General features: G+C 40.1%; 2 protein-coding genes across 2 annotated transcripts; both read left to right on the top strand.

Moving 5' to 3' along the window:
• Positions 1–2,254: 2,254 nt before the first annotated feature.
• Positions 2,255–6,333, top strand: LOC101476339 (5-hydroxytryptamine receptor 3A-like). The gene is made up of 6 exons (XM_024803568.2): positions 2,255–2,410; positions 2,521–2,678; positions 4,319–4,529; positions 4,598–4,723; positions 4,881–4,954; positions 5,368–6,333. The coding sequence occupies exons 1-6, from the start codon at positions 2,341–2,343 to the stop codon at positions 5,599–5,601; spliced, it is 873 nt and encodes a 290-aa protein (XP_024659336.2). The 5' UTR covers positions 2,255–2,340; the 3' UTR covers positions 5,602–6,333.
• Positions 6,334–15,865: 9,532 nt separating this feature from the next.
• On the top strand, positions 15,866–20,995 carry LOC101476638 (5-hydroxytryptamine receptor 3A). The gene is made up of 12 exons (XM_076887871.1): positions 15,866–15,954; positions 16,074–16,090; positions 16,877–17,040; positions 17,474–17,518; positions 17,655–17,764; positions 19,266–19,435; positions 19,548–19,708; positions 19,861–20,071; positions 20,167–20,346; positions 20,439–20,542; positions 20,778–20,903; positions 20,990–20,995. The coding sequence occupies exons 1-12, from the start codon at positions 15,866–15,868 to the stop codon at positions 20,993–20,995; spliced, it is 1,383 nt and encodes a 460-aa protein (XP_076743986.1).
• The last annotated feature ends 1,777 nt before the right edge of the window (positions 20,996–22,772 follow it).

Raw genomic sequence — 22,772 nt, forward strand, 5'->3', positions numbered from 1 at the left:
GCAGTATATGTGCTCGTCGTTCGTCGTCAGATTCGAGGTGTTACCTCCTTTGCACAGTATCACAGTATCACCTTAAAGCACTTGTTGCAGGCTGCTGAGTTTGCATGTTTTGCTGTGAAGTACAGCCAGACTTTTGACCGCTTCGCCTTGGGCATTTTTAATCTGTAGCTCTGCTCTAAAAGAACGTACGCACCTGGGCCCGCCTACTATCCTTGCAAAGGTAAAATGATTGGCTAGAATCCAAAGTGCATGACATCTCAGGAAAAAAAGGACCGAAATAAAGCACCAAAATGTGCGCTGCTTTTCGGTCTGGTTACTACTGTTTATGTCAGAACCAATACTGGTACTCATCCCTAGTTTTACAGCACTTTTGTTAGCTACAGTTTGCTAATTGCATCGCTGGCAAGATATAAGATCCACTATAAATAAAGAATTGTTATTTCCATCTGGAATAAAAATTATTTGGGTCTGTTTTTGGGACCTCTTCACCATTTCTGTGACCACATATGGAATACTCAGGCACCTAGTCTAATCTAGCGTCACCCTTGATTTCTTTGCACACAGAAAGAAACCGAACAGCTCTTCATTTCTTATATTTGGGTATTTTTGGTAAGTTTTTCATTAGAAATACACAATTTCAAGCTATTGTTGAAATATGGATTTCATCTGTTTTTCTTGCTTCCATCCCTCCCTTCTCTTTTACAAAACCTTGTGTAGAGATGGAAAAATGAGCACATTTCTTGGAACCCAAAGGAATTCTGTGGACTTGAATCCATAACAATTCCTACTGAACTGTTATGGATGCCAGATTTAATTATCGAAGAAATGTAAGTTTAATATTAATATGCTTAATATTTATATTCTATCCATACACTCTTAGATGTAGAATAGGAGAACAGAATAAAAATAATCCTTTAATTGTCCTACAAGGGGAAATTTGGTTGTATCAGCAGCAAAACAAAACAAAACACACATATACAAAAAGAACAGGACATAGGACAGAAAACGCAATTTTTACATATTTACATCATGGACAATAGTTACCAGAGCAGAGCAGAGTACAGTACAGTTGTTAAAATTAGCGTACAGATAGTGTGCAAACAGAGCAGGATAGTGAAAGATGTTTAAATAGTTACGAATATTTAGAATAATTAGAAAAGTGCAGATTGTGTATTGTACCTGTGCATTAAAAAGTAGACATGTAACTTACAATAAGTTAGTGTATATATAGGCTGAGAAAAAGTAATGTGCAGTTATAACAGGAGAAGCACTGATGTAAACATCTGTGTTTGTTGGGAGCAGTTTTGATTGTACAGTCTGACAGCTGCACGGAGGAAGGACCTGCGGAAACGCTCCTTCATGCATCTAGGATGCAGCAGTCTGTCACTGAAGGAGCTCTGCAGTTCAGCAACATTTACATGCATGGGGTGGGAGACTCTATCCATCAGAGATGTTATTTTGGCCAGAGTCCTTCTGTTTCCCACCACCTGCACTGAGTCCAGGGTGCATCCCAGAACAGAGCTGGCCTTCCTAATGAGTTTATCAACACAATTGTCTATAAAATTCTGAGCTCCACCTAGGGGGGCAGTAGTCCACAATAGATAAACAAAAACAAGAAACACAAGAACAACTATTAAAGAGAAGTGGTAAATGGCCTGTATTTGTATAGCGCTTTTACTAGTCCCCCCTAGGGACCCCAAGGCGCTTTACACAGCCAGTCATCTACCCATTCACACACACTGGTGGAGGCCTACATGCTACAACTGTAGGCACGCTACAGTTGTAGCCACAGCTGCCCTAGGGCGGACTGACAGAGGCGAGGCTGCCATATCGCGCCACCGGCCCTTCTGGCCTGGTAGGTGAAGTGTCTTGCCCAAGGATGCAGTGACCGAGACTGTCCGAGCCGGGGCTCGAACCGGCAACCTTCCGATTACAAGGCGAACTCCCAACTCTTGAGCCACGATCGCCCCGCGAATAAAAAAGGACTCGGTCACTTGGTCGGAATGTATTCACATTCACAGACCCACCAACAGTTATGGTGATGCTGTAACATTGTTATTTCATGGAAAAAATATGAAAACTGTGCCTACACTTTGTGTTAAAAAAGAGGGGGGAGACTGTTAGAAAAAAATTTTATTTATAAAATGTGCTGCTTGCTTTTGCTTTAATTTCATTTCTATGATAGATGCTATGGAATTGCACTATACCTCGTGTAAAATTTGTTTTTCATTTTCATTCAGGACAGAGAAGGATAGGGCTACTACAAACCCTTTTCTGACGATTTATTCAAATGGCAACGTCTCATTTAGGAATGATCATGTGGTAGTAAGCACCTGTAAGATGAATGTGTACAAATTCCCCTTTGACATTCAGAGCTGCAACCTCTCCTTCAAGTCAATGACACATACTCGTGAGTTCATAACAGATTTTGTTTTTCTTGGTCTCAGGTATAGACATCATCAGATACCACGGCATATTTTTCTTCCTTACTGATGTGATTACTGCATTTTCCCACTTCAGCTCGAGAAATAAATTTGAAAACACTGGAAAATGATAAAGTGATAACAAGGTGGTCCAAAGACTTGATAGAAACACAGGATGAATGGGAGTTCCTCAACATTACAGTCAACAACCAAACCAGTGATTTGGACTCATTTCAATCTATGCTTGTTTACACTGTAAGTATTTTGAAAACATTTATCCACTTTAGCCACACAGCATCAAGCCAAACCATATTTCTAGTTTAATTAATTTGTCATGAAAACAAAGGTAATCCATTGTGTAGCTTTTTCCCCCCGGCAGCTTTCAATTCCTAGGTTTCTTCACCACATTTATGATTACTGACACCTACTTCGGTTGCCGCGTTCTTAAGCTCCAACAAAGTAATTTTTGCCCTGTTGATAAAAAAAATGGCACTGGATACTGAATGTACCAAATGTTTATTTATTGCTGATTATTACTTTAATGATTATGGGAAGAAGTATATTGTCAGAAAAGTCATTGCGTTCTAATAGTATACTGCAGCAATTCTACAAAACCAACTAGATCAGTATCAAATAAAATGATTATTATAAGATTTTTTTTAATCCAAAAATATTTTAATGTTATTGAACCTCTCCCAGATGGAGAGCAAACAGCTGGCAAATAATCTCATCCTCACAGAGGATGTGATCAAACAAGGTATTGTGCCAAAACGTGATTGTCTGCCAAAACATTAGTACAGGAATGTTGTTTGTAGCTCAAGAATCAATATAATTCATCAGAGATACATTTGATATTTGTTTCACATATTATAGGCCAACAAGTCATTAAATACAGGCAATCACGTTTTGACAGATGATCGCTTTTGGGCGATAGCCTGGTTTAGCCTGGTTAAGCTTTCAAAATAAACTCAAGATGTTGGGTTAGTTGTTAAATATGCCCAAGGCTAATCTAACAACTGGTCCCACAACAAGACCAACCATATGGGAAATCATTTGGTAAAGCTCAAGCAGGGAGTTCAACCAACAAGGAGCATTGTAACAAAAAGTGGGAGTAAACTTAGAGTGAATGGCCTGCAGGGTACAATCCATTTGACTAATCTGCTGTGAAGTTGGCTTTAGTTGCTGGACCAAAGCACCGAGAACTTGGTCATACTCACCTAACATGGCCCCATGACGGGTATATGGACTGTTTCCAAGTCTGCTGGGCCTGGAGATTGGCCGGGTTGTTCTATCATGGTTACTGGTGAAATAGACTAAGAGTTGGGTTTATTTACAGAGGGGCACATTGGGGCATAGGCAAGAGATACCAAGGGGCACCAAATGGGTGCTGGCAGCCAAGGAAAGTCTGTAAGAGAAGGAAATAAAGTGTTCTGGTGCCAACGTGGCTGCAGGAGTTGGTTACATCCATTCAAGATATTTGCAATTCCTCTAGATGCTCCGCAATGCATTTCAGCAGTGTCGCATTAAGCAAGTCTCGCTTCATGTGGCTTAAATTACAATCCGGTCTATTTTTTATGGAAGCTGAAGAAGGGCAGGAAGCCAGTCATAGGGCATTGAGAATTTGGTGATTTTCAAAATAAAGGTGCTATACCCATGTATACTATACTATACTTTCTCTGGCTTTCTGAAACATTCTCAGTGTAATTTGAAGTTGTGATGAGGACAGAACAAAAGTCAGTGTCATAAGCATGAAGGTGATTTTTCTCACTCAGCGTTCTCTGCATTTGCATCTTTTCTCTGTGCACACTTGTTTTTCCTTATTTACTTTTTGTGCCTGCCTTAATAGTTAATGCAAAGTAGAAGGATGATTAACCACTTGACACATGATTTCACAGATTACCATGAAGAGGAGATCTGTCCTCTACATTGCCAATTTCATTCTGCCGATCCTCTTTTTCTTAATTCTGGACTTGGTCTCCTTCCTGATCTCAGATAGTGGGGGTGAGAAGCTCAGTTTCAAGGTGACTGTCCTGCTTGCTGTCACCGTGATGCAGCTTATACTCAATGACATTCTGCCGAGCTCTTCAAACAAGGTTCCACTTATAGGTAAAGAAGACGAGTTTATTTGATGGAAGACATTAGTTAATCACATTAACACAACCTACTCTCCTCAGCTCTCTACTGCGTTGGGGTTTTTACTCTGATGCTGCTCAGCCTCTTGGAAAGCATTTTAGTGATGCATCTGCTTGATAAAGACTCTGCTACACAAAACAACAAGACAGATGGTGACCAAAGCCTAAGTGAGTAGCACTTAAAACTTAAAATGCTGTTTTTACAGGTGAGCTTAATCATAACAGTTATTCTACTTTTGGATCTAAAAGATATCATGTATGCAAGTTTACATTTCTGGTTATGGTTTCAATTATGTTGCTTTTTGTGTTTAATATGTCATTCCAGGGATGAAGAAATGTTGTCACTGTGCACCTGTATATGATGCATCGCCTGATGAAACAGAATCTGTGACCAAAGAGGTGAGAATTAACACGTTTTTAGGAAGAAAAAAAACCATATAAAAAGTTGTCATGTTGCATGAAAGTTAAAATGTGTGTTTGCATATCAGTTAAACTATTATTCCAGTCACAATGGCAACAAACCAGTTTTTAAAAAGTACCAGCAGTCATTTCACCATACATGTACTGCAGGTAAAATATTAAACACATCACCAATTTTCTAAGTAAATCTTTTTTTAAAGGTATTATTGATATGAAATTCTTCGCAGATGTTGGTAACAACCCATCCAATCTAAACTGTAGCTGCCCACAAATAAAGTTATATATTTCCTTAGAGATATGGTTATGTGTAAATTAATACTTAATTTATTTCTGTATATAATTTGCAAGCTTGTTCATTTCCTTCTTAAAAAAATAAATCTATACTTTTACAGGATAGCAGCAGCAAATTGATGGAGGCATCCCTTAATCTCAAACAAGTCTTAAATGAACTGGAAGAGAACGGGAAAACAATGAATCTGCTTGGCAGTAAAAGGAAAGACGTGAAGTCTGGCTACTGGACTAGAATAGCTAAAAGAATCAATAAGATGTTCTTAATTTTTTATATCACAACACTCACTGTGTTTTTGGGAACTATGTTTTCATTGTGGAACAGTGAAAACTACTAGGGCTGAAGTAAAAAGCAAACAAAAAAAATGAAGTGATTAAGATCAACATGAACTTATTTTTAATGTGTTCACCCCTGCTGTTCTTTCCCATTGGTCCAAATAAAACCCGTTCTATTAAGGTGCAGGTTGATGATGGTTCACAGTAATTTACTTTAAAACCAGTCAGAAGTGTTTAAAGAGGATATTTACGGATGGAGCCCTACTCTCAAAAACTGAAAGGGATGTAACAGTGTCTGTGAAGCTGGACTTAAGAAATAACTGCTTAAAGTTTTAAAAGGATGTTTAGCACCATCTTCTGTCAGCACGGGATGTTATGTCACCAGGTCGGTCGGTTGGTTGGTTGCAGCAAATACACTTACATTAGTTTATCTTAGCTAACTAGTGACAGAATTGATAACTTGGAGGAAAATAAGGACACTAAACCTAAAAATCAGTTTAAGGGGATCAGTTTCAGGCTGCAAGAAACCAAGGATATACTGTCCACTTTGACTGTCTTTGTCTCTAGCAGTATTTGGCTCCTTGTTATTTGACTAGTTGCACTGAAAAGGGAAAATCCAGTGGTTAGCTGTAATGTAACTAACAGCTAGCAGATACTGCATGTTAGCTGCAATGTAATATCAGGTCCTTAAGCTTCTTAGTCATTATTTTTAGTTTGTATTCTGTTTTTGGTTGGTGTTAGAGTTGTTCTTTATATTTGATTCTTTTCTTTAGTTTAGTCTAGCCTCTCTAGTATTCCCTCCCATCTTATTATCTACTCTATCTCTGTCTTAGGTATTAATGTTGTGTTATTTACCTTTAATCCTGCTGGCTTGCCTTTAAAGTCTGTTTTTTTTTTTTTTTAGCTCCCTTTAAATAAGGTTTATAACATATTTACACAATGGGTGAAGTTAAGACAGTCTAACACGTTGTTTGTGTTGTCTGGTATGCAGTGGAATGGTGAATTAGCTTCTCCACTTCTTTTAAAGATTTTCTTTAAGCTCAGTTAAACTTTGTATTCGTTCAGACAGGAACTTGAGCAATGTCTGCCTATAATGGAATATTTCATTTCATTAATTTTGACACCAATTACTGATCTATGTACATGTTTGACAAGTAATAAACAAAATGCTAATGTTCTGCCAATTCTAACTAATGAATATATTTAAAGTACAGTGTATTGGAAGTGTAGATCTTTTATGACTTGTGTCAAATATGGTAAATGGACTGGATCATAAATAGTACTTTCCTACTATACCTGAGCAATCAAAGTGCTTTATACAACTTGCCTTATTTAGGCAAAAGAGAAGGCAACTTGGGGTTAGGATATTTAGCATGGAGCAGCCCTGGATCGAGCCACCAATCTTCCAACTAGTAGATGCTCTACCTCCTGCGCTACAATAGCCACGCTTGCTTATTTCTGGCAACATCAAGCATTGTAGCTCATGTTTCCTGTAAATCTATTTGCTTCCTAGATACTTTGTGTATTAGCATGAAATAATCAGTCCTGTTATCTGGTTCTAAAAATGTAAAAAATAAATAAATAAACTTCTCCTTTCTCTGTATGTTTCTTGCACAACTAACCCATCTTTCCAGCAAATTTAAAATTACCGATGAGACTGTCATGTTAAAGTGGCTAGCTTCATCTATAAAATTAACATATTTACAGACTAGTCCAAACTTTTGATGTCTATAACTAACCCCACTTCAAGGCAACTATTTAAATTGTTAAAAGTTGGCTAAGGTTTAAATCTGGGGGTGGGGACACTTGGGGGGCATTGGGCTGGAGGCTGGCTATACCCTGGACAGATATCCAATCTGACATCAATTTGTAGTATGACCTGATTAAATATCATGCATTCCCCTCCAATACTTTCCAATCATATGAAGCTGCGTCACTATCATCTACAAGGGCATTTTACACCTCACACATGGCTTATGTAATGCTTCAGTTCATGAAGAACAGTCTCTGCAACACCACTGAGTCCGTAATCCTCAGATATAGTATAACCACATCCATCCTACACTCCTACTCCTACAAAGCACTTCAGCTGAGTCAAGTGCATCCTTTAAATCACATAGAGGTGGAAGAGGAAGAGGTTTCTTTATTACAAGTATCCAGAGGGAGAACTGTGGTGTTGTCTGTAAAAGAAATCTATACACCCACATATCTCTCACATGGTCTCTATCTCTCTCTCTCTCTCTCTCTCTCTCTCTCTCTCTCTCTCTCACACACACACACACACACACACACACACACACACACACACCACCTACCATTTGTCGCTGCAGTGCTCTCCAGTCTTCCCACTGAATAAAAATCAAGGATGACAGGGTAAGGGTTCAACTTCCAGTTTTATGGTGGTCCAGAAATAGTGACAATAATCAGCTCCTACCAATGTCCACCCTCCTAGTGAGAGTGCTTTAACTTTTAACTTAAGACACACCCACTGGGAGGAGTCTTGTGACCTAGGGGTGGAGCAATACAAAAAGGAAAGGGCAAAACAACCACACACTCATGTGGGTTTTTTTTTAATTATCAGGTGACTTTTTTTTCATTATGTCTCAATACATAGCACTTTACTGTGCAAATAGGCTACACATAACTGTATGAACACAAATCAGTGTAAATACATGTGACTATGTCATTTGGATCCCTGATGACAACCAGCGTTCCAGTGTTTTTAATGAGAAAAAAATGAAAGCATGGAAATTGCTTCATTGTTTTAATGTCATGAATTTAATCTCCGACACAGCATGCGTGATATGATTTCTGAAGAAATGGAAATGGAGCAAAGACAGTCAGAAGACACCTATTATGAACCACACTCATTATATTGCAGAAGTAATCACTGAAATGAAACCATTGATTGATTTTTTGATGGTTTTCATATTGATATTTCCTTTGCCAAATATTTTGTGTGTTTCTTTTGCTTATAAAACCAATGAGTGTTCAAGGTGTCAAGAACACATACAACCATATACCACAAAATATATATATTCCTTCCTGATCTGCTCAGTTATTTTTACATTCCTGTTTACATGTAGGAATATGATAGTGAGAGTATCTCCTCATTAACATGTCAGTCACTAATAACAGTGTCAACCATTTTGGCTTCAGTCAGTCTATAGTTGTTTACACTGTAAGTATTCCTGGAAATGTCATTGTCCGTGTTCTACCTACTTCACTGTAGATGCAAAACCTAATTGCATACCTTAACATCCATTCAGCATGGTTGCACTACTCACAACTCTGAATGTACGAATGTGTACTGTTCCTATTAGGGTCAGACTACACTGTCACATAATAATTCTTTCTTTTAACATAAATGTATTTGTTTTGCTTTTTCCTAGTGCAAGGAAAACACAATTTTCATGCTTGATTTTTTTTAAAGCACTGATATCTTAATGGATAAAAATGAATGCTGACATTGGAACAGCAGTACGTAATGAACTTGAATATTTTCAGTGTCTGATCACTGATTACTGATAAAGCAACAATAAGATCACAGTTATCAACTTTCTCTTTTTGCCAAATGGGACCGAACTGCGTCTCCTGATCGAGCACTGAAATATGTTTTCTTCTCCTCACATTCATATTTTGCTGCTTTGATTGATAAATATCTGAACATCTGAAAGATGATAAAGAAATGTGTGGCTGTCTAGATATAATTCAGTTTTGTATATTCCGGTGACATAGGATCTGTTGTTTGCAAGTCTGATACAGTTTTACAACATTTACACAACCTGGACATGAATTGTGGATTCACATGCCTTTATTACCTGGATGCTCTAAAATGCTCTAAAATCATCTGTAGATTCTTATAAAGCACACCAATTCCACAAACAAGACCAGTACAATGAACATTAGTGAAATTTTATCTGTAGAAACATCTATTTAAAGACACATGCAGAAGGAAATAGACAATAAATTTAGAAAAAATGTTTTGTTTTCTTAATTCATAATCATCCATAATACCAGCACATTTTCAATTGTTTTCTATTAATGTTTTTAATTAAAAGCCAGAGTTAAAGCTCTTCTATTGTTTAGATTGGTATGTAATCAGTCTGATTCAATTACTTTTAATGATTAAATATTGATACTGTTTAAAAAAAAGTTAACTTTTATTCAAAATAGAAAGAAAATACAATAATCAACGAGATTAATGACAGGAACGTAAAAGTTTGAGCTGGAAAATAGAATATTAAGAGTTTGGTTGAATGCAGGAAAAATATTAATTCCATGGCTTTTTTTAAAAACAAAAGCTTAAACAAATTAGTGTTTAAGCTTTTGTTACCACTCTGTTAGGATAGATACAATTTGCCCCACCCTCTGTTGGGCAGGGCTATGACATCAATAGAGGAAAATAGAAAACTCTCTAGACACCACAGAGAGGGTGAAAAAGCTCTCTGGTCTCTCAAGGCTACAATGATTGCAAGTTTCTTCTTCCTGCTGTTACTTGTGGGTAAGCTGAGATTATTCTAATTAAATGGAGATGACAATTTATACCATTTAATTTACTTTATTTTTTATGAGTATAAATATATTTTTATATTTTATTTTATTTCAATCAGTAACGCTTCTTTACTTGTAATAGATTGCATTTCAGTGCAAGAACAGGTTCCTCTATAATTTCCCAGTAAATATATCTTGTTTACTAAATTAAATTCCACTTTTTTGTAATTAATAGATCAGAGATATAAAATAAAAAGAAAGAGAGAAAGAAAGATAACACATCTGGTATCTAGTAACTCAGATGGATTTAAACTTAAGTATATTAAGTATATTAAGTATATATTATAAGTATATATTAAGTATATTTAATAAAGTATATTCAATATGAAGATGTACAAAATGTTTTCAGATGGACTGCAGGCAGGCATTTTGGAACCTGGACTCTTTAGCTACAAATGTGTTGCTATAGATAAGTCTTAAATTCCCAGAGGTTTAAGATTCTTAGAATCTTTTGATGATATTATGTCCTGTAGATGATGAGACATTCAAAGTCTTCACAATTTTATATTGAGGAATATTATTCTGAAGTTGTTCTACTATTTAAAATACAGTTTTTTCGTAGATTATTGATTTTCTGCCCAGCTTTACTTCTGAGAAAATCTGCTTTGCTCAGACGGTCTTTTTACATCTAATCATGCTCACTGGCTTCCTGCTATTAACCTAATGGTTTGCAAAATGTTTCTCCAGCTAGTTCTTTTTTGTTATTTTACTTTTTCAGCCGTTTTTTCCCCATCCAGCTTTTTTCAGATGTGTTGCAATCAAACTGAACTGATAATTGTCAGTGTCAACTGTAAAATGACTTAATTTAAACATTTGTTCTCTAGCATATCGAGACTATCTCTCCACACCTTTACATATTCCATATGTACGGGGTAGGAGCCCTCTTGGTCGTGGCGTGTGGATATTTCTTTAAGACACTCCAGCACGCCCGGCTACGCCCCATAGCTTATGTATAAAACAGCTGTGCGGACGTGACACCAGTGTGTGTGTGTTTGTGTGTGTAAGTGAGAGAGAGAGAGAGAGAGAGAGAGTGTGTGTGTGTGTGTGTGTGTGTGTGTGTGTGTGTGTGTGTGTGTGTGTGTGTGTGTGTGAGAGAGAGAGAGAGAGAGTGAGTGAGAGAGAGAGCCTTGAGAGTGGGGTATGAATGTGCGTCCGTCAGGAGCGTGCTTCGGCATCCTCCGTGGGCGCTGCCTCTCCCCTGGTAGATTCCCCCTGTGTGCCCTGGTGTTCCCCGCTATTCCCCTGGTATCCCTTAGCTTGGTACCCCCTAGCTAGCCCTTGCTTTCCCTTGGTTGGTCCCCCTTCCCTGGCATATCGCCTCGAAAAAAAAACAGGCTTAAGTGCCGGCCAACGCTTCATTCATTTTGACCATTCATTTTGTGAAAAAGTGAAAAATTAGTATCATTACATTACCATTCAGTTTGGGGGTTACAACAGAAAATTATATATTTATTGCTCACGGGGTATCAGATGGGATTATTTTAACAAACCATTAACATTTTGGCTGATAACTATTTTTATTCTCCTGTAACTTTACTATATAAAGAGCTAAATCCTCCAAAGTTTCAGGAGTAATGCTTCATAATAAAAAGTGTTTGTGAACTAAAAATCAGCAATGTGGGATACTGTTTGTCCGTGATTTACATAGGGGGAACAAATTGTGTCAGGATCAGCCTGATATTATTTGTATCCCACTATAACTTCGTTGTATAAAGAGCTAACATCTCAAAAATGTCAGGAGTAGTTAGTCATTATAAGAAGTGTTTGTAAACTAAAAATCAACAATGTGGGATACTGTTTGTCCGTGATTTGGACAGTCCAGCGTGTGCTCCCGACGCAGGGGAAACAAATTCTGTTGGTGATATCTAGTTTGGCACGACACCGGCTACCTTCCTGGTTAGCGTGTGGCCCCGCCCCCTTGCTTGGTAGAAGAAGTATGGCAGCCCACCGTCCCAAACATGTCTGTGAATGGCATTTTGCCTTTTTACGGTAGGCACGAGCAGTGTGGCTGTGCCTGGCTGTGTCTGATTTTTCAGCCGGCGAGTGAGTGTTCTCCAGCCTGCCGCACTGTCTCATTTCGAAGTTCACACCTGCTGCTCCCCTGTCTGCAGACAGCGCTTGCGACCGCTTAGCCCTGGGGCAGACCTTTGGGTTAAGTCCCCGCTTAGCCATCAGCGGGCTGGACTGCCAGCCCCCCCGTCTGTGGACGGCTGGGCGGCTCCGTGGTTGAATGGACCCTACAGGTTGCATCCCTGCCTTGGCCCTGCGTCTTGCAGCTGTACTGCTGCTGCGGGCTGTGTTCCTCTGGCGTATAGCCCACGGTTCGCCGACTCACACGCCAGTCGGACCTTGCTGTGTCTGATATGTCAGTCACTGAGTGGGTGTTCTCCAGCACGCAGCGCTGGCTCTCCATCTAGTGGGTTTCCCCTGTATCGTGGGTCACATGGCCAGCAGGTGCCCGCTCAGTGAGTTGACACCTCCCGTCTGTCCGTTAGTGTCTCATCAGGCCCCCTCTGCTGGCCCCCTGTCTATAGACTCTGCAGAGTGGCTGCTATGCACTGGTGATGAACCTTGGGTTGCTCCTCACTTGGGCCCTTAGTGGCCTGAGCCACCAGCACCTCCCCTATCGTGGTTGGTGCAGGTCAGCTGCTCTACTCCTGGGACAGGCCCTGGGCCTCGTCCTCCCTGGGCTAATCCACTGAGTGGCCGAGATGCTTCGACAGGCTCTTTCTCCCTGGCACTGTGTCACTGCCTAGTGCCAGGCAAGTCTCTGTTGTGGCTTGACTTCTCTAGGTGGTGGCTCCGCCTTCCCTTCTGGGGCATCATCCGCATATCGCAGGCTTCTGTCACAGCGATAGCCAGCTGCTGTGCTCGAGTGGCTTGGTAGGCTGTGTTGCCCTGGTGTTTGCCCACGTTCGCCGGCTTCCACGCCAGTCGCACCTCGCTGCGGCGAGTGGCATTCTACAGCCTAGTGTGTTGCCCGCAGTGCGCGGTTCACACGGCCAGCAGGGCTCCTGTCATTGCTCGAGTGGGGCGGCTTCTCGGCTCTGACTGCAGCTTCAGCCTCTGCTGCTGCTGCTACTGCTGCTGCTGCAGGCTGTGTTCCCCTGGCGTATTGCCCGCGCTTCGCCGGTTTACGCGCCAGCTGGACCTCGCTGTGTCTGATGCTCAGCGAGTGAGTGTTCTCCAGCCCACAGCGCCTGGCTCCCTGCAGGCGGTTCACCCATTGCGTGTTAGCCAGGCCTCGCTGTGTCTGATAAGTCAGCCAGCGAGTGTGTTGTGCCGCTTGGCCCTGGGGCGACCTGTGGGTCGCGTCCCTGGCTTGGAGCTCCTCTCCAGCGGCTGCACTACAGCTGCTTGCTGTGTTCCCCTGGCGTGTAAGCCAGCGAATGCAGCAATAGTCGGGCCTCGCTATGTCTGATACGTCAGCCAGCAAATGTGTGTTCTCCAGCCTCCTTGGCCAGTCTCTGTCTGGCATATAGGCTGCTGCGACTGCAGGCTGTGTTCTCCTGGCATGTTGCCGCATTTGCCGGCTTGCCCGCCGGTCGATCCTCGCTGTGTCTGATGCCTCAGCAAGCGAGTGAGTGTCCCCCAGCCTGCGATGCTGGCTCCCTGTCTGTGCTTTGCCTGTGTGTCACGGACTTACACGGCCAGCACGGGGACGCCCAGTAGCTGGGACTTTGTGTATGATCTCGAGTGTCTCATTGCGAGTTCACTCTTGAGGCTCCTCTGTCTACAGACAAGCACGTGGTGACGGTGCTGGGGGTGGACCTTCGGGTCATCGCCTTGCTCAGCCCTCCACTTATGCCGGCTAGGCTGCCAGCCCCCCCCTCCCTGTCTGTGAACAGCTCGGGGTGGCTTCGGCTTTGAGGATGGACGGGTCACATCCAAAGCTTCACCTGCGGTTGCTGGCTGTGTTCCCCTGGCGTGTTGCCCGCTTCGCCGGCGTACACGCCAGTCGGACCTCGCTGTGGCGAGTGAGAGTTCTCCAGCCTGTAGCGCCGACTCTCTGTCTGGCATTGCCCTCATGTCGTAGGCCTATGCGACCAGCGGGATGCTACTTGGTAGCTCGGTGTGCTGCGTTCCCTGCCGGTCTGCCTCGCGGTTCCCGGGCTGACCTTGAGCGGCCAATCACTTGCGGTCCTGTGTCCTGCATGACCGGTTCAGAGCAGTCTAGCGTCTGCAGACTGCTGCCTCCACCCCCTGGCTCGGCCTTCGCATTGCGAAGCCCTGACCAGGGTGGTGTCTCTCTTGGTGCGTTGTCACTGACTCCCGGCACCTTCACTCTCGGTGGTGCACTGTCTCCTCGCGGGGTGTCTTACAGAGTTACCCCGTACATATGGAATATGTAACGGTGTGGAGAGATAGTCTCGATATGCTAGAGAACGTATGGCTACGGTGTAACCTTGGTTCTCTTAGTGAGAGACTATCTCTCCACCGTGAGGCCGCTCGGAGATGCGTTCTGATCATCACCGGTGTCACGTCCACACAGCTGTTTTATACGTAAGCTGTGGGGCGTAGCCGGGCGTGCTGGAGTGTCTTAAAGAAATATCCACACACCACGACCAAGGGGGCTCGTACTCCGTACATATGGAATATGTAACGGTGTGGAGAGATAGTCTCCCACTAAGAGAACCAAGGTTACACTGTAACCGTACGATATATTTTCCTGTGATATCTAACATCCATTAGTGTCATAATCCCTGAGTCTTAAACCCGAGTTTTTCAGTTGTTGGGTTCAAGGTTTGCTTTGGGCTTCGTGAAAGGATTTTATCAAAGTTGTTGTTTATGATTTTATTCTTGTGCTTTTATGTCTCTGATATTTTTGCCTTTACTTCTTTGCTCATAATGTTTCCTTATATTTGTTAGTTCTCTTTCATGACCCCATTCTGTTCCTCCAGTCTTAACTCTGTGGTTGTTTTTGGACACCAAGACACCAAAATCAAACAGATTTTGGTGTCTTGGTTTCTTGTGCTTTTCATTTCATTTCATTTCCTTTGTCTCATTTTCACCGATTTGTTTCCCACCTGTTTTACCTTGTGTAAATATTCTCTCCTCTTGCCCTTTTCCGTGTCATCTCACTTTGCTGTGTGCTCCCCTGCTCTGTGTTTCTTGGTTCCATTATTCCTAGTTTTTAATTTTCATATCTCGCTCTGTGTGTGTTTTTGGACTTCCTTTGTTTGTCATTGTTCAGCAATTGAATTGAGTTCATACTGTTTCCAGAGTTTTGTGTTTGGTTCAGCATCCTGCCTGCCACACAGTTATTCATGACACTGCATTTTTAAATAAAACCTCAAATTAATTCTAACCACATATTAAAGTAAAGCAAGTCATATTAACACATTTTTTATTTTTAAAAATTAGTACACTCATTGTCAGCTGAAAATGCATCCAGTTCAGAGCTACAGGAAGATCAACAGATGACCAGTGAGACCACTATAAGAGGTACATAGCGTCTCTCTCTCTCTCGCTCTCTCTCTCTCTCTCTCTCTCTTAAAGTCTTTTGCCACCTCTTATTTCCAGTCTCTCAGTTTTTCTCTCCTTGGGAGTCGTTTTCATTCCAGCACTTCCACCTAACCATTTTCTTAAGCCTATGACAGAGGATAACACAGTTTGACTGACATAAAATAGTATTTTTGCACCAACAAAGCAATTCTCAAAGAGCTATTAGTCAAAAACCTCATCCGAACATGAGCACACAAACAGTATCTCAAGTTCATGGCTTTAAGAAACAAAAAACAATCCAACAAAGATCTGATACAGGGATAAGAGATGGATCTGGCCCTTCAGCCCCACCTGCCATTCACCAAAGCCTCAACAGAAATGGTCTCAGTGGAATGGAGGCTGTCAAGAGGCTCAGGGTGAAAAGGCTGAGGTATGTCAAATTACACAAGAACTGATAATCAGTCGCAACAAGTTTTGTAGACTGAAGAATCCAAAATTTGTACTTTTGGATTGAAACCTTTGTCTATATGTATAGAGGAGCTCAGCAGAGAGGTACCACAGCCAACTGTGAAACATGATGGAGGTTTTGTTATGATGTGGGGCTTCACTCAAGCCAGTGGGGTTCGGGAGCCAGTCAAAACTGTTTGAAGTATGAATGCAGAAAAGTACTGTCAGATTTTGATCAGGTATACAGGAGCAGCTGATCAGCATCTTTATTTATTTATTTTTTTTAGCTTGGCAACCACACTGCTAATGCAGTAAAAGAATAAAATGGATACAAAAGCACAGAATGGAAAACTAACAGTCAAAGATAGACCTCGAAATTAATTAAATAATGTGAAATCATTATGACAGATAATAGAACAAAAGGCCACTAACATCCAAAGAAGAGCTTTGAATGTCCTTAGTGAAGATTAGAAAACTACTACTGAAGACTACTTTAAGAAATTACAAGAAAGTTTGCCTAAGAGAGCTCAGACTATGTTGGATAATATTGTTTTTTATACGAAGTGTTGAATTTCAAGCTGGAATTGTATAAATGAAGTTTTTGCTTCATATACAGTAATTACATGTATGCTTGCTAACCTTTCAATTAATCTCTTCACTTTTAATAGCAAAATATAAAGAAAATAAAGATGACTGAAGGCGTTTCCACAGTACTGTACATGCCAACAAGTGATGTCGTCTGTTTTTGTTGTTTGTTTGTTTTTTGTTTTCTTGACACAGTTATCCAGACCTGCAATAAATTGAAAATCTGAAATGAAAGCACAGAAGCTGCTTTATTGTTTTCATATCATAACATCAATGTCAAGAATGTCTTTTTATGTGTCCTTTTAGATAATGAAGTGGAAGTGGAGAAACTCTGCAATTTTCAGGCTATTGTACAGCACCTGGATCTAAGTAAAGACAGTATTAAGTACACTGTGAGCCGGCCCATTATAAACAACAGTCATCATACAGATGTTGTGCTTGACATGAAACTCTACGCTATTCTGGATATGGTAAGTTGTTCAAGCTACTTGTGTATGTTTGTGTGTTTTAGTTTGAATAAATGATAATGGACATTTTTGTTACCAAATAGTTTGTTTCTTTCGATAATAAAATAATGTCAAAAGTCTGCTCAATTGGTGCATATTTGTCTGCTTCATATGCATAATTTCAGTTTTCCATGTCATGTATTCTCTCAGTTTGGTATTCTCTTAATTATGGAGATCCATAAGCTTCATCTATGAATACATCAATGTCTGTCTTTTTGTGGCCTTCTATGCTTCTGTTAGTTGTCTAAGACCATTTAAGACTTCCCAGATGTTGGGTTTTTCTTGTCTATTGGAGGCTGCATACTGTTGATCTTACCCAGGTCTTTCTAGGATTACTGTGGCACAAGTCAGGCTCAACCATTTGAGCTTGAACACTGCTTGATTTCTTTGTTCACAGAGAGAAATTGACCAGACCTTAATTTCTTACATTTGGGTTTATTTGGTGAGTTTTCTCTTTCAAATACATCAATTTTCACAGTATTGTTGAAATTGAAATTGCTTGAAATTACGTGTTTTCATCTTTTGTCTTTTTCTCCTTGTTTGTATCTCTTTCCTCTTATTTGTATCCCTCTGACTAGTCATGGAAAAACGAGTACACTAAGTGGGATCCAGATCAATTCTGTGGAATTAAACAAATAACAATTCCTACTGAATATTTGTGGATGCCAGATATAACTATTTCAGAGATGTAAGTTTAACATATATGCACATAAACTCACACAGACCATACAGTCACTAGCAATAAGGCATTAAGCTACAGCTAAAAAAAAACAAACCCAAAGCTGAACATTTATAATTCATTATTAGAAACGTATATGCTGCTCTTCAAAATCTTAACATCATTAATTTTTTTTATCCTTGAAGATATTGTATAATTCATTAAATATGTTGCAAATTGAGCAGCAAGCCCTTCAAGTCCATGTGGTCATGTTGAGCCCTCCAAGACATTAATAAAGACTATATCTATGTTGACCATCCCATTAAAAAAGAATAGCAACTAAATGCTGTCCTGGATAATTGTTTTGTCATGGCGCAATCAGCTCAAACCAAGCAGGATTCATGAGGTACATGAGGTGGCTTTGAAACATGAAATGATAACCTTCCTTTTCCAAGATCCATTTTGTCCAGCACATATCTATATGGATGCACCTGAATATTCAGTTATTTGGATATCCCTCTGTCATTTAGATAATCTCGCAGTGATATTCCTGCACTTGTTCATCCTTGTGTTGCTAAAGTTTTAGTGTTTTAGTTTTAGTTTTAGTGCTAAATCCTTTGCAACCCCCCCCCCCAAAAAAAAACAACAAACAAACCTATGGACAGATTGCTTGCCCACTGCTCTATTTCTTTTTACACACCTAAAACAACACATCCAAAAGACATTGTGTTAGATCTGCCTTTTCCTACAGACCAGTGGCTACTTTTTCAATGATGAAGAGTTACACATCCTGCACAGAGAGGAATGCAAGTTAGAGTAGCTCCTTTACATGAAAAAAGAAAGACCATGTCTGAATCAAGGAAGAGGCCTATGGGTACATCTTTCACCATCTTAAAGCTATTTCCCAACTTTCTCTGAATGGTACTCATGGCTTATCCAGTAACTACAGATTAAATCCTTAGTTTTTCTTATACTACGAAAATGGGTCAGTTCTTAATGGGGTACATTCTCCATAGTAACAGATGCTGTATTCTCCAGAGCAGAGATGAAAAGGTATGATTTGCTCTTGAGGGCAACAAAGGGCAAAACTTCTGTGGTCCATGTGTGGGTATTACCAGTTGGACTCTGTGTGGAACAGCCCTAGGGTTCATTTTTGTCCCACGCAGGCATGTTTGTGTGGGTCATTCGTATTGATCCTGGTGGTCTGAGCTTGATGAGGTGTGGATAAAGGCGTGTCTGAGGACAATTGGGAGGGAAGAGATCATTGGTTACCAAACTTTGTCAGAATTTCTAGTCCATCATTTCTAGCTGAAATTATTAAGTAATTTAACACAAACTCTTGTGTAAGTCGCCACTTGATGTTGCAGGTTTTATCTGGATTCTAACATAAGTAATTAAGACATGGTGGCTTAATGCATTAATCCTCCTCAGCTGGAGAGTAAGATTTGAGTAGGATTCTGTCTACCTATTTGTCATAACTGATGCTGCTTTTTTGAGTGGCTATAACTGATTGTAATTTTCTGTCTTACAGGACAGAGAGAGACAAAGCCTCTCCGAGTCCTTATCTCTCCATTGAAAGCGGTGGTTTGGTTGAATACAGAAATGACCAGGTGATCGTAAGCACCTGCAAGCTGCACGTGTACAAATTCCCTTTTGATGTTCAGAGGTGTAACCTCTCCTTTAAGTCTATCATGCACTCTGGTGAGCCCATAGCATATATGCGTGCCGTTCATGAAGTTATAAACCCAAACCATCAGATACAAAAATATATATTTCTTTCTTGCTGATCTTTTATTTTTATGTTTCACTTCAGATGAAGAAATAAAGTTACAATTCAACGAAACCAATAATACGGTCACAGAATGGTCTCGAAATGTGATGCAGACACAATACGAGTGGCTGTTTATCAACATGTCAGTTACCACCAAAACTGTCAATGAATTTGACTTCAACCAACTTATGATTGTTTACACTGTGAGTATTTCTGGGAGCAGCTGCACAGAAATGGGGAAAAAAGCATTAATCAATTTCGCTGCTTTTTCATTACTTTCCTTTTTGTGACCATAATACATGTCCAATATAGAGTAGGAGTAGGATGATTAACCACCTCACATGCAAATTGACAGATTACCATGAAGAGGAGGTCTGTCCTCTACATTGCCAATTTCTTGCTGCCAGTCTTCTTCTTCTTGGTTCTGGACTTAGCCTCCTTCCTGATATTAGACAGTGGAGGTGAGAAGCTCGGCTTCAAGATCACTGTCCTGCTCGCTGTCACAGTGATGCAGCTTCTTCTCAATGAGATTCTGCCCAGCTCTTCAGACAGTATTCCACTTATAGGTAAAGAAGAGCATATTTGACTTCATGCAGTGAATTAATCAAGCTATCAAGTCATTAAGTGATTTGTCCACTTTCATGCTGGATGCCCTCCTTAGCTGTCTATTGCATTGGGGTTTTTGCTCTGATGCTGCTCAGCCTCCTGGAGACAATTTTGGTGATGCATCTGATTGAGAAAGACTCGCCAGCCCAGGATAATGAGACAGATGGAAACCAAAGCCTGGTGGAGTGCTGTGAGGAGAAACAGGACATATCCAACTTTCACAGCTGTTTTAGAGGTGTGCTTAATTGTAGCAGTCGTTGTCTGTCACCTATCTATGTAATTCTAGCTGTGTTGCATTGTTCTTCCCGTCTATTTTTTTTATTCCAGACATGAAGAGATGTAGTCATTGTGCATCTGTTCATGATGTATCTGTGGATGAAAGACCAACTGTGTCTACATCAATCAACAGTCTGCCACCACTGACTATAAAGGTTGGAGTTAAATTGGACTTTTAAGTGTTTTTCAAGTGAAATATAAAAACTGATGAAAGACATCATGTTGCATGAGAGAGAGATTATCCCAAACCCTAACATGGGTGTTGAAAGTAAACACTTTCACTAAATCAATGTGAAAACAAATCAGTGTGTGAAATGTAGCAGCAACTAGACTATAAATGGCTGTATATGTAATGTTATTGATTACATTTCAACAAAACTATTTTTTCAGGGTTGTAGCTGCAACCTGATGAAGATGTTCTTTCCACTGGAAAAAGTCTCGGGTGACCTGCGGGAGACTAGGAAAACCGTGACTCTGCACAGTACCAACAAGAAGTCCGGCTACTGGACCAATATAGTAAAACATATCAACAGGGTTTTTGTCATTTTTTATTTGACAACAGTGACTGTGTTTTTGGCAATTATGATTTTATTGTGGAACAGTGCTGAAGATGAGTAGGCCGAAAGTTACTTTACTTTAAATCATTAGCATGAGGATTAACTTTACTTAACTAAAAGTTTCTGTTCCTTTATTAAGTCCAAGTCTAAAGTATGCATTTAGACTAGGGGTCGGTTTTGATTATCGATTTATCGATTAAAATCGATTCTAGCTTGGATAACGTGATATCATTCATTAAAATCCTGAATCGATTTTTTAATATAAATATATTTTATTCTCATGTTAAACCTCACAAAATTTCAACAACCACCAAACAGCTAAAACAGTAAATGAGAGCAGGTACACGGATTCTGCACAAAGACGTAAAACAAAGCGCGGACCGTGGATCAGAATCAGTGAGATGTCGCCTTTCTCACCCGACAGCACGGACACGGTCGGGGCTGAAAGCCGACAGCTCGCTGATTCTGATGTTTCGACCGGTCTGCGCTCTGTGTTTAGCACTAGATTCTAAAGCTGTTAGTTTTATCTCTCTCCAAACAATATTGACCGAACCAGCAGCAAAAGAAGACCCAAACTAGGCTTCACATAAACATCGTCATGAACTCCCTCTTACTTTTGCTGTTTTGCTTCCACCAGGATAAAATCACACTTCATGCACAGCGCTCTCTCTCTCTCTCTCTCTTTGTACTTCAAGAACAGTTTCCCGTCTAAAAATCTGTTTTCTGCATTATTCGCTTGCTTGTTATGCACTAGTCTACCGTTGTTTACAGCGCTGTCCGCCGCTGTTTTTTTCCTTTTACTTTCTTCTGAAAAGAAAGCCTAATTTCTCCTGTTCAATAGGCTACTGAACAAATTTAATCTTTTTAAATTTATGCAAAATTGCAAAATGCTTAGCTGTGTCCCTGACGCTGCTTCACTTCAGCAGCATCAGGTAATGTTCATATGTTGATTAACGTTTTTCTTTGGTTTTTGATCTACGGCAGAATATTTTTATAAAATCCGAGGCCTGGAAAATCGCCTTCATGTTTTTCTGTGTTTTATCCTCATCTACTTTGACACAAAGGCTTCTGCTGTGATGCTCACACCTTTGATAAAGTCTTGAAAGTGTCAGCTTTCTTATTATAGATGTAAAAATATGGAGATGTACCGATGCATGATCTGAATTATAATATTTCTGACTGTCTGAGGCAATCTCAAATCTAAACGAATCAAATTGAATCAAATCGTGGATCGAATTGATTCGATTCGGACCTTGTGAATCGGAATTGAATCGATTCTAGAAATCAGTGACGATACCCAGCCCTAATTTAGACCCCTTTTCCTACACTTTATAACATTTGTACTGTGTGATGGACCTCATATTTCGGTCCACTTTGAACTCACATTTATTCACTGTAACTTTAGTTCACATCACATTATATGCATGGCAATATAAAGCAATGCAGTTCATGAGTGTTGTATATCTTTCATTTACATCTGTATCCTGTTGGAATAAACATTAAAAAGCTTTTTATTTTTTTCTTATGTATATCTTTGTGTGTTTGTGTGTTTGTTGCACAACCAACTGACTCTTTGAATTATAAAGTGCACTCCATGTAAAGGTAATGATCATGGAAGTTTGTTTCCCATTTCCGCTCAGCATTTCTATAACTTCTTCTATGATTATATTGGAATCACAAATATAAGTTGAAGAATTTGCAGATGGGACTAGTCTAGGGTCAAACCCTAGACTAGTTCTTTTTTATTTTATTTATATTTTACATTTGAGCCACCTCCTTAAACTTTTTATTAGTATGCTTCACCTAACAAACTAAAAAAGGTATCTTA

This window comes from Maylandia zebra, linkage group LG8, assembly GCF_041146795.1.
Source record: "Maylandia zebra isolate NMK-2024a linkage group LG8, Mzebra_GT3a, whole genome shotgun sequence".
NCBI lineage: Eukaryota > Metazoa > Chordata > Actinopteri > Cichliformes > Cichlidae > Maylandia > Maylandia zebra.

Bases quoted from the DNA above. Each gene is read 5' to 3' on its own strand.
- LOC101476339 (XM_024803568.2), top strand. From the start codon at position 2,341: ATGAATGTGTACAAATTCCCCTTTGACATTCAGAGCTGCAACCTCTCC. The intron at 2,679-4,318 runs GTAAGTATTTTG...ATGATTTCACAG, and splicing joins AATCTATGCTTGTTTACACT to ATTACCATGAAGAGGAGATC. The intron at 4,530-4,597 runs GTAAAGAAGACG...TACTCTCCTCAG, and splicing joins AAACAAGGTTCCACTTATAG to CTCTCTACTGCGTTGGGGTT.
- LOC101476638 (XM_076887871.1), top strand. From the start codon at position 15,866: ATGGATCTGGCCCTTCAGCCCCACCTGCCATTCACCAAAGCCTCAACA. The intron at 17,041-17,473 runs GTAAGTTGTTCA...CTTTGTTCACAG, and splicing joins TCTACGCTATTCTGGATATG to AGAGAAATTGACCAGACCTT. The intron at 19,436-19,547 runs GTGAGCCCATAG...GTTTCACTTCAG, and splicing joins TAAGTCTATCATGCACTCTG to ATGAAGAAATAAAGTTACAA.